At 42.1% G+C, this 14,416-nt stretch overlaps 1 protein-coding gene across 2 annotated transcripts in view; it reads left to right on the top strand.

Moving 5' to 3' along the window:
• Positions 1 to 14,416, top strand: part of DGKK (diacylglycerol kinase kappa) — a 105,257-nt gene that overhangs the window by 70,707 nt on the left and 20,134 nt on the right. For both annotated transcript variants that reach the window (XM_034949945.3, XM_003805952.5), the window contains exons 9-15: positions 6,626 to 6,809; positions 7,512 to 7,620; positions 8,385 to 8,524; positions 9,548 to 9,629; positions 11,339 to 11,430; positions 12,292 to 12,391; positions 13,360 to 13,588. In XM_034949945.3, coding sequence (XP_034805836.1) covers positions 6,626 to 6,809; positions 7,512 to 7,620; positions 8,385 to 8,524; positions 9,548 to 9,629; positions 11,339 to 11,430; positions 12,292 to 12,391; positions 13,360 to 13,588 — 936 coding nt within the window. The remainder of the gene's footprint in view (positions 1 to 6,625; positions 6,810 to 7,511; positions 7,621 to 8,384; positions 8,525 to 9,547; positions 9,630 to 11,338; positions 11,431 to 12,291; positions 12,392 to 13,359; positions 13,589 to 14,416) is intronic.

The following is a 14,416-nucleotide window of genomic DNA, read 5'->3' as shown; positions in this document are numbered from 1 at the left end:
TAGCCTAATAAAAAGTGCAGACCCCACAGGGATGATTCACTCTTTGGCACTTGCCTTTTGAATTCACCTCTCCTTCCCTACTTTTTCTTTGTTTTTTCTGAGAGACTCTCCTTTTTGCCATTGACTTGTTCATTTACTTCTCCCATTACTCATTATTAAAGAGTGGGAACTGTCAAGATCAAAATCACATATCACAGCTTAAAAGACCTAACCTATTTTACTAATACTAAGAAATTTAGAAATCTAATATACTTACCACTGACATACTACTATTTCACTAAGCCAGGGAAGAGATACACTGCTCATAAATTTCAGTTTGTGTATGATTAGTTTCACTCTATATATGGTCAATTTCACTTACTGGAGGAAAGTTCAAATTCTTCCTGGAATGTTTTAATCTATATTTCTCTAATTTGCTAATTTGTCCATCTCTGACGTGTGGGATATCCACTGGCCCAAGAGTGATTACTGAACCCTCGTTTCACTGACTTAAAAATTATCCCCACATAGATGCTAGTTGCTCACTTCACTGCCAGGGAAGAGCCAGCATTAGCTGGAAGCAAAGAAAGGAAAAGAAAGAAGAGTAGATGGTTTCCTTAGAGAACAGAAGGGGGCAAAGATTCCTGTAGCCATTACAACATAGTTTTAGAACTAGACATACCACATGTGTATGTGCGTGCTCATATATATGTGCACGCGCGCACACACACACACACACAGCCACTCTAGATCCTTCCAGTTATTTTTCCAACCCTAACACAGATATAGCTAGACCTTAGTACATGGAATGAGCCATTCATACAGGTTTCTGCAGGCAAGTATACTCATATGTCCCCATAATAACATGTAAAGACACAAAACTGAATTTCACTCAGGTATACATGCATATATTATTCTCAGATCTACTCAAATAGTTATCCATATGGAGTCACCCACCAGGTAGTTGACCAAAGAGGTGATGAAATTGATGACTTAGTAAATAAGAGATACTTGCCTAGTTAGGAGAATGAGGGACTAGGGGAAGATGCAGTTGATACAAGAAGAAAAGTAGCAAACTGGTCAGCTGAGCAAAATCAGGCTGGTAGTGAAATCAACCTAGTTTTGAATCTGAGACATTTTGCTCACCCCCACAGGGACCTGACAAAGATGTCTTTAAGCAGATGGCCCACCTCAGCATGCCACAAATGACCCCAAATAGGTGTTAAGAGGGTTGCCGCCTCTCCTTTGTAACTGGGCCAAACATGTTCTGTGCTTCCTGTCCTTGTGTTGGTGTTTTTAAAATATATTTCTTCCTATCCTATATCACTTCTTATGCTTGTTATAGCTTGTCAAATAATGGCATTGTTACTTTCTTCTTCTTTCCACCAGTGATATAATATTATTGCTTAGGAGCACCTGGGCTAATCTATTCTTTTTGTTTGGTGTCTTATTTAATATCCCATGAGTTAGCTTTTAACTTTTCCTCCTAGTCATCTGCAATCTTGATCCAATTGAATCTCACTCACTGCCAGCCCTTCTTTCTATCATGCATTACTTGTCCTGGAATTTCTTAGAAATGTCTTTCAAACTTCCCTATCTTCTTGACTCTGTCTTCCTGGCTTCTTGGCTGTGGCTTTATGCCCTTTAATGGGTAAGTTTCCTACTGGAAGGTCCCATCCCAGAGGAATCTTTTGCATCTTCCAGTCATAGAATCTTAGCCATGTGAGGTCCTTAAAGATGGTCTGGTTCAATGCCCCCTGGCTGAGCTAGAGAATCCTTTCTTTAGCACCCAGCTGAAGTCATGAGGGCATCCAGCTCATGACTTTCTGAGAAGGCCCTTGCTAGCGTTGAGTCACACCCATCTGTTCACGTATATATTTATTCAGTCAGTAGACTCTAATTTCTGAGAATTCCTTCCAATTATCCCTTTTTCCTATCCAGTCTGCTTGGTATATTCCTTCTCTTATCCTTTAGGGTCCAGCTCAAAATTAAACATTGTCTTCTCTGTTTGACAGCTTCTGTAATGGCCTCTTCCCACTCTCCCAAACAAATCAATTACTTCTATGGCTATAAACCAAGAAGACATATCTCAAAGCACCTAACACATGACATTATAATGGTGTCCGTCTTCTACCACAGACTGTGAGCTCTCTGTATCCTTAGCACTTGACTCAGACCTGGGTATATGGTATACACACAGTCAAGATTTGTTACATGAATTCCTTAATACATTTACTGAATACTGCCTGTATGTAAGGCTCAATGCTGAGCAACGACTAAGATAGCATCACTGGCTCATATGGAGAAAAAATAGTGAAGTGCAGTAGTTGTTGTATCAGAAGCATCTGAAAGGCTTGTTAAAACACTGATTTCTGGGCACTACCCCCAGAGCATTTGATTCAGTAGATCTGGGTGGGGCCCAGGGAATTGCATCTCTAACAAGTCCCAGATGTTGCTGATACTACTAGTCCTAGAAACACACTCTATCATTTACTGTATGCCCCTGGACAAGTTACTTAACCTCTCTGTGGTTAATCTGGCATTTGTTTTCTGCCAATAAGGAATAACAATTGTACTCAGGTGTGTCATGAAGGTTAAATGAGTTGACATTTGTAAGGGAGGATTTTAAAAGTACGGGAAGAGAATGGTAAGCCAACCTATGCCAATTTCGCATCTTTCTGTGGAGTGAACAGAATAAATTTGAGTGGGACTGTTGGCTCCCTGTTTAGGGCACTGTGGTTATATTAATGCAGCTCAAAGAAACATGAGCTTTTTTTGAAAGGTTCTTTCAGGCTGTTGACTCATCAGGAGCTTAAAGTCAACTAAGTCCCCTAAGCTCTTTTCAAACTTGATGCTGCCAAGTCAAGTTCGTATTGTCCTGTTCTGGTACAATTTATGTCCTTGAGCCTAAAGGGCAAGCTTCACATTTATTCCCTTTACATTTCATCCCTGGACTTTGACCAGTCAGCCTGTCAAGGTCACTTTTCAATCTTGATTCTGTCATTAAGTATCTCTTCCTCCAGCTTTGAGTACTTCAGAGTTCACAAGCCAGACTTCTATGTTTCCATGTGAATTGTCAATTAAAATTGTGGAATAATACTGGGCACTCCCTTATGATTAACATCAGTCTATTCAAAAGCAATCTTGTGGAAAGGATTACCTGGTTATAAATCTTAACATTATTATATTTCTGCCCTCAGTGGCACCCGTCTTTGTCACCTGGTTCACAAGATTCTCTTGACAAACTTGGCCTTGCTGAAATTCAGATATTCTCTTCCTCAGGGGGAAATACTAGATGGAGCTGCCCCTGTAGTCTCCTGGGACTGCCTTCCTGCTGGGGCTATGTCCCACTGTCTTCCCATCCACAGATGAGGTTTGATGCTAAAGTTCAAGTTGCCTTAATTACAGAATTTTCTCCCTAAGCTTCCTATGCTCACTCTAGTTTACACCCTCATGGCTATTTAATTTATAGACAGCATTAGTATAATTCTTTTTTCCTATTTCTTAATTCAATTCTTGTCTAGTTAATATATTCACATGGTTCAGTTTTTTAAAAAAGAAATACATATATACACATAATACTTAATGAAAAGTCTTGCTGCTATCTTTTCTCTGATCTTCTCAATCTCCTACAGCCCCCATATCCTCACTCACAGTTCAATACTGCCATTAGTTTCTTAAATACCTTCCAGTAGTTCTTCATGTATATACCAGTAAATATAAATAGATATTCTTATCCACCCCTTTTAATACTATGCACATTGTTCTGCGCCTTGCTCTTTTTCTCCTTCACAGTATATTTTGGAGATTTTTCCTTATCAACAAATTGCTTCCTCGCTCTTTTTTACAGTTACAAGATATTCTGCTGTATGGATACACCATAACGTACTTAACCAGTCCACTATGATGAATAATTTAGTAGTTTTCAGTCTTTTGCTATTGCAGATAATGCCACAGTGAACAGCCTCATGCATATCCTTTTACATACACGTCTATATGAAAAATTCCAAGAAATGGAATCACTAGGTCAAAATGCATATGCCTCTGTAATTTTCATAGATACTGTCAAATTCACCTCTACAGGGCTTGTGTCACTCAGCACTTCCATTCTTGGTGTATGAGAGTGCCTATTTCCCCATGGCCTCCCCAGTCAAGTGTGTTATCTATTTTTTTTTTTTTTTTGCCAATGTTCTAGACAAGAAAAAAAAATGGTAACATAGACTAGTTTTAATCTGTATATTTCTTGTTATGAGTAAGTTTGACCATCTTCTCATCTTTAGGAGCCAAGTTATGAGCATAATGATTGGCTTTTAAAGGTCCATTTTCATCTAAACACTGTGAAACTAATTTACATTTTTGAATGATTCATTTTGAAGATAAGGAAACTGAGGCCCAAATAGTACACAGTGGTTGGTCTCACTGCCACTGCTGTCTCACCTTTAGAGAGGAACTACCCCCAAAGGGCCTTTGACACTAAACAAAACAAAAACTTTGGGGGCATAGATAGGTTTATTCCAGGACCTCTGGCAGGGAAAGTGCTTGCTTCCAAGCACACCTCAGAGAGCCACTAGATGTTGGCAAGAAGTTGCTTCCATGAGTCCTTTAATTAGGGTGCATACCCAAAGTCATATGCTCACTTAGAGGGTGTTGACAGAGGGTTGCAGAGTGAGAAAGGGAAGCACAGAGCACAGACAGGTTCTAAAACAAGGGAGAGGTAAGCTTGGGGCTAGGCCATGAATTGGGGCCTGCATTGTTCATTGGTAGGGGAGCAAGCACATAAAAAGTTAACACCTTTTGACTACTTTCTTTAAATATCTTAAGACCTGACTCGTGACGTCTCAAGTCCATGCTGAACAGTCTTCCCCTTATTTTTGCACTGCTTCCTCTAACATCTTGTTGCCATTGGATCTGTCCCATGTCACCTCTCTGACCTCATCTTCTGCCACTCCCCCCCCCACTCACTCCACAATAACCATACTATTCTCTTCACTGGTCCTCAGACAGCCCAGACAGTCTCCCTTTTCAGGGTCCTGGCACTTATTCTTCTTCCTACCCCCAAAACACTCTTCCCTGCATTGCTCACTCCTGCATTCATTCAAGTTTCATCTCAAATGTCACCTCCTGAAAGGAGTCATCCCTGACACTCTGTCTAAAATAACACCCCTTCCAATATCTACCCCCTTTCCCTACTTTATTTTTCTTCATGGCAAATTCTTTTTTATAATTCTTTGTTATGGTCTGTCTCCTCCATTAAAATATAAGTTCCACAAGGGCAGAGACTATTTCTATCTTGTCCACCACTGTATTCTCAGGACATAAAGCAGGCGCAGAGAATGCCCTCCATACATATTTATTGAATGAAGGGATTAATGTGTCTTAACTACCACTGTGTCAACATATTACTTTAGTAAAAAAATGTTGGAAGGGGTACTACTTTTGGATAATGTATTCAGGGAAAGTAACTACTTCCAAGCTATGCTAGTGAGGGGACCCAGCTTCTACAAGACTCCCCTTGTAGCTGTGAGTCCTGGCAAGTCCTAAAAATTTGGTGCATGACTGGCTAGCTGGCTTAGGATGCCTTCAAGCTCCACTGGCCAGTGAGTGGGAATTGGCCCATAGGGGAAACCTGCCTTTGATTTTTCCAGGCAAACCAGTTATGAAATCTGCTCAAGTAGATTTCCTTCAGATTCCCTTTCACCCAAGCTAAAACAAATGGGTCTTCTCAACCCACCTCCTCCCACCCCCACTGAGGAGTGAGCCACATGCTTTTTGCCCTGTGTATTTATTTTTGCAGAGGCATCCCTGTCAAGCCACAGCTCCGAGGTCTGGGGGCTCACTATTTGTCTAGCATCTCTTAGGAGGCCATTGCACACTGCCTGTCTCCCTGCCAACACGCTCTGAGACTCAGCACGAGCTGGCAGGCTTTGGTTATTTAGACTGCTATAACCCTACTTCTCTATGGGTAACTACAATATTGGAGATTATTAAAAGCCTCTCCCTTGTTCAGATAATTTTCCTATAGTCTTGTTTCCCCAGGGAAGTTGGTGAGATAACACAGAGTGCTCTGCAACAGCCTTAGAGAAGTGATTAAAGCTCTTTGCTTCACCCCACATTGATACGTTCTGTTATTAGCTCCTGGCTAAATGACAGCCTTTCCTTCCCCCTCTCTCCTGACCTGGTATCTTCTCACTATAAGAACTGAGGTATCCTGGGCAGAGAAAGGACTAGTTGTGTGCTGGTCTTCCGCCTGGGTTCTCAATCCTCTCCTTCCTCAGTTTCCTCACAGTTTTACTAATCCTTTGTTGTGGCACCAATTTCTTTATTCCTTATGTTCCAACATACTGTTGTGTATGAGTCTCTCTCCTGAGCTTGAAGGCAGGGACTATACCCCTAGCAGTATCTGGCATGATGCTTGGCATGTGGTAGTGGCTCAGCAAATGTCATTTGTCTGACAACAGCTAGACAAATACGACAAATACTTTTAAGCCCCTCTGGGTGGTATCTTGACTTTTCCTCTGCTCCTCATTTTCAAAAGACTGAGACTCATACTCAAAAAGTTATTGCAAAAAGTGATGTTAAGTCATGTCTCGTTTCCATCTCAACGGGTCCGTTCTTTTTTTTCTTCTTTTTCTTTTCGTTGTGTCAGGCCAATTAGTAGTATCTTCGGACTTCTGGAATCTTGATTGGTCATCAGCCTGTTCATGTCCCTTGCTCATCTTCATCAACTCCAAAAGTGGCGATCATCAGGGGATCGTCTTCCTCCGAAAATTCAAGCAATACCTTAACCCATCTCAAGTGTTCGACTTATTGAAGGGTGGACCTGAAGCAGGGTAAGCCTGTATCCCATGGATATGATTGGGTATGTGAGGGAGTCTTCCTTCTATACATTCTAAACTAAAATAGGCTTCTTGGAATCAGTTCTTGTATTTGGGCAGGAAAGGTCTATTTTCTCAAGTCAGGACACAAGCACATAACTCCAGAGCCTTTTGGGTTGGCTGGTAGGAGGGCTCTTAGCCCTCTCCCAGAAATCCCTTCAAGCCCATGTCCAAGCCCCTGTCAGATTTGCTTTATCTTTTTTGGTTGGAAAACGTAAAACTATGCCTCCTAACCTGAGAGAAAGAGACAAATGGATACTGCTGCCTACTTTTCCTGCCACTCTCTTTCCCGGGACCAAATAGATATATCTCCTCTACAGACCTGTTTTATTTTGGGACCATCTGGCTGCTCAGTCCTGGTTCCTGTGAGCCCACTGGCCACCATGCAAGGCATCTTCCTGGGCCTCAGCAAATGGGTCTGTTTAGGTTACTAGTGTTTTCCAGAGGCACAGAAAGAAAATGAGTTGAGGCAAAGCCTGATCTCTGGGATGGTCTATGGTCTTAGATCCCACAGACAGATAAGGGTTAAGGGAAAGAAGGCAGGTGGTCTGTTAGCAGAGTGCCAAAGCAGCAATCCTTGTGTCCTGACACATTGTAGGAAAAGTTACAAAACCCAGCTGTTCATGAAATGACCCCCTTTCCTCTTTGTCCTTCCAGGCTGTCTATGTTCAAGAACTTTGCTCGCTTTCGCATTCTGGTTTGTGGTGGAGATGGCAGCGTGAGCTGGGTCTTATCTCTGATTGATGCCTTTGGATTACATGAAAAGGTAAGTCCCTGGATGACTCAGTTTAGCCATTGCTAGAAAGAGTAGGGGTGTGCAGCTGCCCATCCCAAGAAGTCCCAAGTCTTCGCCCTCCCTGTCTGTAAAATATGTTTCCCCCAGGTTTCATATTCAGCCTGACTGGTAGATTCCCAATCTAAGCCTACTCATCTACACTGTTTTCTGGTTGTCTATCTGTGTGACATCGACAGAAAGAACGAGCAGTGCTCTGTTCCCTAGGCTTCAAAGTGAAGAATTGAAGGGGAGGAGAGCAAACAAAACAGAAGTGGTCTTAGACAGCACTCAACCCCCAATTTCCTTCCCCTCCTGAACCCACTGATTTTCTTCCTTGAGTCTCAAGAGTGGCAGAAAGTTTCCTCTATGTCTCCTTGCTGTCCCTAGGCAGCCGCCTTGCTCTTCTCACTCCAGTAGCTTTGTCTCCTGACGTACTTCACCTCCTTGGCCCAGCCCAGATAGAAATTCACAGCTATATTTCTCTTCTTTAAGCATGGCCATGAATATTGTCCTATTCCGGCAACTTTTCCCTTTACTTAGTAGGTTCTGTGTTGTTAACACTGGTGTCCAACTCCTTAGGGAAAATTTCACCCAATTGCAAACATCCTCTCATTACCTTCCCCAGAATCTGAAGTCCCGTAAATCCACTGCTTTTAAGACCATAATTCTTCCCAAAGAGTACCCTCTGGGTTCCTTCATGGGTGAAGCTTGGTAGAAAGACTGTCTGAAAAGGGTGTCTCCTTTTGTTCTTGCAGTGTCAGTTGGCAGTCATCCCACTTGGAACTGGCAATGATCTGGCTCGTGTTCTGGGCTGGGGTGCATTCTGGAACAAAAGCAAGTCACCTCTGGACATCCTCAACAGAGTGGAGCAGGCTAGTGTGAGGATCCTAGACAGGTAAGTGGCTGAAAGACCAGGCCCTTGTGCCTCTTCCTGTCCCACATCACTTACATCATCTCAATCAGGAATACTTTAACCTCTCTGATAGAGCCTCATTTCCTTTCTGGCTTCAGTGCAGAGCCATTTGTGGGTTGGGTGGGGCTTGTCTCTTGGGAAGCCAGGGTCTACCATGTATCCTTCAAACATTGAAGCCCCTCTTCAAAACTAAAGGATCCTACTGGGAGGTTAAGGCTGCAGTGGGCCATGATCATGCCAATGCATTCCAGTCTGGGCGACAGAGTGAGACCCTGTCTCAAAAAAACCAAAACAAAACAAAAACAACAACAACAAAAACACCAAAAAAACTAAACGATTCTAGAGCAGGGGCCCCATGGATAAAGTTCAAGGGTTCAGTGAACCCTCTTCAAATTGCAGATCCAATGATCTGTTTAAGCATATTCTCTCTTGGGGAAAAGTCTATAATTTCATCAGATTTTCAAAGAAACTAAAAAAGGGATGGAGGGAGAGTTTAGAAATAACTTGCTTACATTGTCACTGCTCTAGAGAAGAGCAAGTACTACCATCCTATCTCCTGAGGAAAAAAAGACTTTCTATGCTGGTGTATATAGGAGCATTTGATTTATTGCTGCCCATAAGGATCTCCTGGGGAGCTTTTTAAAAACATCAACCTGAACCCCACCACAAAGATTCAGTAGGTCTTGGCAGGGCCCTGGAATGTGTATTGTACAAAAGCACCTCAGATGATCTTGATGGTTACCTCTGGTTAAGAAGCACTGCTCTCTGAGAACCCTGTAAAGGGAAGGCAATTCCTTCCATCACACTGGCCTACAGAAGTCATGAGACAGAGGTCCCTCTTATGGTCACCTTGAGATCAGGTGACCAGAGATTGCTTGGACACCCCCTACAACCCACCTCCCCCCACCACATAAACATTTTTACTTCTGTCTTCACCTTTGAAGCACTAATTTTTACCAGTCATGAAACAGACCCTTAAATATCCGTCTTTGAAATTCATTTCAGATGGAGTGTGATGATTCGTGAGACTCCCAGACAAACCCCGCTGCTAAAAGGACAGGTTGAAATGGATGTACCACGATTTGAGGTAACTACTGTTCAGCTGTAATTCAGACCAATATCTTTATTACTCAGTGAAATAATTCGCAAAACCCAGAGAGAAGCTTTTGCATTGTCCATGGATGAGGATGAGATCATTGAGAGTTGGTGACATGTCAGTCAGCAGCTATTTACCAAGAACTATGTTAAGCACTGGGGATATAATTCATTCACCCATTTACTTATTCATTCAAAATATTTATGGAGTAACTACTTTATGTGAGATATTATTCTAGGAGATGTTCTTATATGCTACTGGGTAAAGAAGAATGACATAGTCTACTTGAATAGATGGAAAAATAAATTGTTTTAATCAAGTAGTATGAGTGTTAGTATATAAGGAAGTAGAGGGGGTTGGGAACACATAACAGGAAGATCTATCTCAGTCTGGGGAAATCAGGGAAAGCCGCTCAGAAGGAGTGCCATTTCACAAGATACTTGAGATCCAGAGGGAATTAACCAGGAGAATAAGAAAGGGGAGGGCTGTTCCACACAGATGGAACAGCGTGTATTGTTCCAAAGGCAAGGGAGAGCATGGAATATTCACGAAACTGAAGTACATTCATAATGGCTGAGGCATAGGGGCCAGGAAGGGGGCATTCAGGGAGAGTGACTAAAGATGAGGCTAGAAAAGTAATCAGGGGCCAGGCCGGAAAGGGCCTGATAAACCACAGTAGGAAGTTTGGATTTCATCCTAAGAGCAATAAGAATTACAGAAGAATTTTTTCTTATCTTATTATGAAAATTTCTACATTGATGAAAGTTAAAATGGTAGCTCTACTACTAACATTTTCCTATGCGTGCTTTATCACATATCCAGTCATCTATCCAGTCTGCTATCTAAGAGAAGGGGTTTAAGTAGAGGAGTGCCATGGTATGTGGAGAAACAATTGAAGGAATAAAAGACTAGAGGCAAAGAGAAAAGCTAGGAGATGTTGTAATTGTCTAGGCAAGAGGTGATGGTGATTTGGACTGGTGAAGTGGTAGCAGGGATGAGTAGCAGTGGATACATTTGAGACATACTCAAAAAATAGAATTATCAAGTCTTGGTAGATGTTTGAATGTCAAGGGTGATAGAGAGGAAGGAGTAGAGGTTGTAATTAAGAGCACAGACTCAAGAGCCAGACTACCTGGAATTGAATCCTGGCTCTACAATTTATCATCTTTCCCTTCTCTGGGCTCAGCTTTCTCTTCTGTGAAATGGAGATAATAACAGTCTTTATCTCATAGGGTTGTTATGAGGATTATATGAAAAAATATACATGTAGCTTAGAACAGAGCCTGGCACATAGTCAGGACTATATAAGTGGGTGCTGTTATTATTGGTAGTAATATTATTAAAGAAGTTACATTCTGGAATTGGAAAGATGTAGATTCGAATCCAGCTTTATTCCTTACTAGCTATGTAATATGAGATTGTTTGTTCATTTGAAACATGAAAGAAATAGTACCTCCTTCATATGAGGTTTTGATTATTAAGAGAAAATGAAATACATCTAAATTTTTAGAATACGCATAGATCTAAGATCATCTCTGTTGACCTTCAACAAGAATTCTTTGATCATTATCATTTCCAGAGAGGCAGTTGAGTTGCGGGTAGAGTCAGTAAGAAACAATGAGGCTGCAGGGGATGAGGATGGGCAGCACACTGTGTTATTGTACTAAGATTCCAGGGCTAAGAACTCCTTTTGCCCCTAGGCTGCTGCCATCCAACACTTAGAATCTGCAGCCACCGAGTTGAACAAAATCCTGAAGGCCAAGTACCCCACAGAGATGATCATCGCAACCAGGTCAGTCTTCCTTTGGCTCTCATCCTTTGGGGCTGTTCCCAGGTCAGACATGGGGCTCATTTTGATAGCTGAGGGTGTTGAGGCCAAGGAAAATATATGTTTATGTTCCCAAATCAGATTTCTCCCAACTCAAACCCCCTGAACGGAAAGTTTAGGAAAGAAAGATGACATTGAGGTGAAGTCGTCTGCTGCTCCAAAAAGTCAAAATTGCAAGCCAGAGATTTGGGAAGAGAATTATAGTAGGGAAACAACATTATAGACCATTTAGGAGCATAGCATAGCTCCCTATAGTATAGACACCTTGCTTTCCGTCTTTGACATTAAGAAAGGTCTCTGCAATATCTGCCTATAGCTGCTTTCTCATAACCTGAGGAACACATTCCCCCTTCTAAATATGTGGGTCATTTGTTTCTTCTGGGACTTCTTAGGGGGCTCCTGCCCACACTCCTTTGAGAAAAACTTCCCACAGGGAGAGTCCTCCCAGTATAATTGTTTGTACTAAATTAGCTGGGCCCTTGAAACATAGCTGATTGAACCTAGGTGAAAACCTGACCCAAGTTGGACCAAGTGAATTCTCTTTTCTGGAAATTCAGAATTAGTACTAAGAAATGCTGGTCAAGATCTATTAGGTTCTTGACTTGGGAAGTGGTGTGAAACTGAACTAAAGTGGGGATGGAACATATTTCACCATATGCACAGGAAAAAAAAAGCAGAGAGAAAAAGGCTGGGAGCAGAGGGTGAGAGAGAGAGGACAGATCAGGAAAGAGAGAGAGGAGGAGGATGGGGACTGATGACGTAAGAGAGAAGGGCTCTGGGCCTCATGGTTCATGTAACATTGTGCCATCTATTTTATCTTTCCAGATTCTTGTGTTCAGCTGTGGAAGATTTTGTGGTTGATATTGTAAAGGCCTGGGGTCAGATAAAACAGAACAACACTGCAATAGTGTCTGTGATTTTGAAAGTAAGTTTCCATTCCTTTTGTCTTATACTCTTTGTGGAGCAGCCAGGGGCCTCTTTTTAATAAAAAGCAAACATGCCTCTCACTGGGAATGGTAAAAGAAAGGAAAGGAGGGGCAGCTGTTAAGCCTCCCTGATGAGGAAGGTCTAACCTCATTGAACTTCCATCTTTTGCTAAATGAAGGATGGCACTCTACATGCATACACACATACCATGTACATGCCAAGCATCTGCCCACAACTAGACACAAGTGTACATCAAGCAGGTATGTGCATGGTTGTACACCAGAACATGCTTGCAAGTATGTACATACGAATACACACCACAAATACATTCACATTTACCTCTCTAACAACAATAGCCAACATTTATATAGCACTTACTCTGTGTCAAGGACTGTTCTGTTTTTAATGTATTAATGTATTTATTCCTCACAACTACCCTAGAATATGGAGGCACAAAGCGGTTAAGAAACTTGCCTCAGATCGCAAACTATTAAGTGATGGAGCTAAGAATCAAGGCCTTAAATCATGCAGCAGATGTAGGTCCCCAAGCCTGTACACATACAAAGACACACACCAAGCACCCAAGCAGGGACACGTTCATATCCAGAGGAGCGTGCCCATGAAAATCCAGAAATATTTGTCTTTCCTCAAGTTTGCATGTTATACATTGTTTTATAGGCCCGTTTGACACAAGAAAGACTCAGCTATATACACTGATGCATGGGGCCACTCAGAAACAAATGATATGTGTTTGATCTCCTAACACCCTTTGGTTATCTCATTACATCTACCCACCTACTTCTTTTGCTAAGTACTTCATCTTCTCACATGTGGTTTTCTATGCTCAGCATTTATGGACAACTCTTACCCCTCCCTACCCTTCCCCATATCACCACCACTCCTCATTCTGTCCTCTCAAGCATGGGTCCCTCATAACAATGCCCTGTCTCCTTCCTTTCTATATAGAGTGACTTAATGTATGATAGGCTCAGTGTCCTGATCGATGTCCTGGCTGAGGAGGCAGCAGCTACTTCTGCTGAAAAAAGTGCTACAGAATATGCAGACAGCAGCAAGGCAGATAGGAAGCCCTTCGTTCCTCAAATAGACCACATAGCCAAGTGCAAGTTGGAGCTGGCTACAAAGGCCCAGAGTCTCCAGAAATCCTTGAAACTCATCATATTCCAAGTTGAACAAGGTAAGGTGGCCAGGGTTGTAGTGACTGAGGTAGGGGAAAGAAAAAGTTCCAGAGGATGGTTTACTGGCCTCACTGACTCCGGGTTTGCTCTCTGACTGACTCTACTACAAAAAGTCTAGATTCTGCATTCATATTGCATACAAAGTCAGTATTCAGACTACTGATTTGAAAAGCCTCAGTCCTGCTAAGCTGCCCCTTTGGCTCCTCCTACCTCCCAGACAGTCAACTCCTGCTACTCATTTTTGGAAACCAACACTCATCCTATACAATTATATTAATAGATGCTAAGTGACCTGGTTCAAAGCTCTATCAGCTTCCACCACCAGCCATAAGACTTTTTTCCTCCTTCTCCTGTTTCTTTCCAACCACTGAGCCTATGACTATTTTAGAAAGAAAATGGTGTTCAACTCTGCATGTGTTGCACAGGATTAATCAGGCACAAGGGCCCTGAGAGTGGTCCTGACAGTTCTAGCATTAATTACCATTGCTCAGAACTCACGACAGTCTGCAAACTTCCCAACTCAGAATGAAAACTCTTCAACTCCCTCAGTTTCTTCATTGAATGTTTTGCTGACCACTTCTTTCCCACAATACTTTGAGAAACAGATCAGAAGGTGGTATAAGACTGAGTGTATTCTAACTGAACTATTGGAACTGAGCAGAAGTCCCATGCAGCAAGGAAGTCCCTTTGGCTGGCCCTTGACTTTTAGCCATGGTGCCTTGCCCTGCCTTGGTACCTTCACGTACAACCTCAGCCAAGTTTCCTAGAAAGAAAGAAAATCTCCCTTCTGCACAGTGGAAGGATTAAACAATCAATTTGCCTCTATT

The sequence above is a fragment of the Pan paniscus genome, chromosome X (assembly GCF_029289425.2).
Source record: "Pan paniscus chromosome X, NHGRI_mPanPan1-v2.0_pri, whole genome shotgun sequence".
Classification (NCBI taxonomy): Eukaryota; Metazoa; Chordata; class Mammalia; order Primates; family Hominidae; genus Pan; species Pan paniscus.
This window is presented reverse-complemented; position numbering and strand designations above follow the sequence as displayed.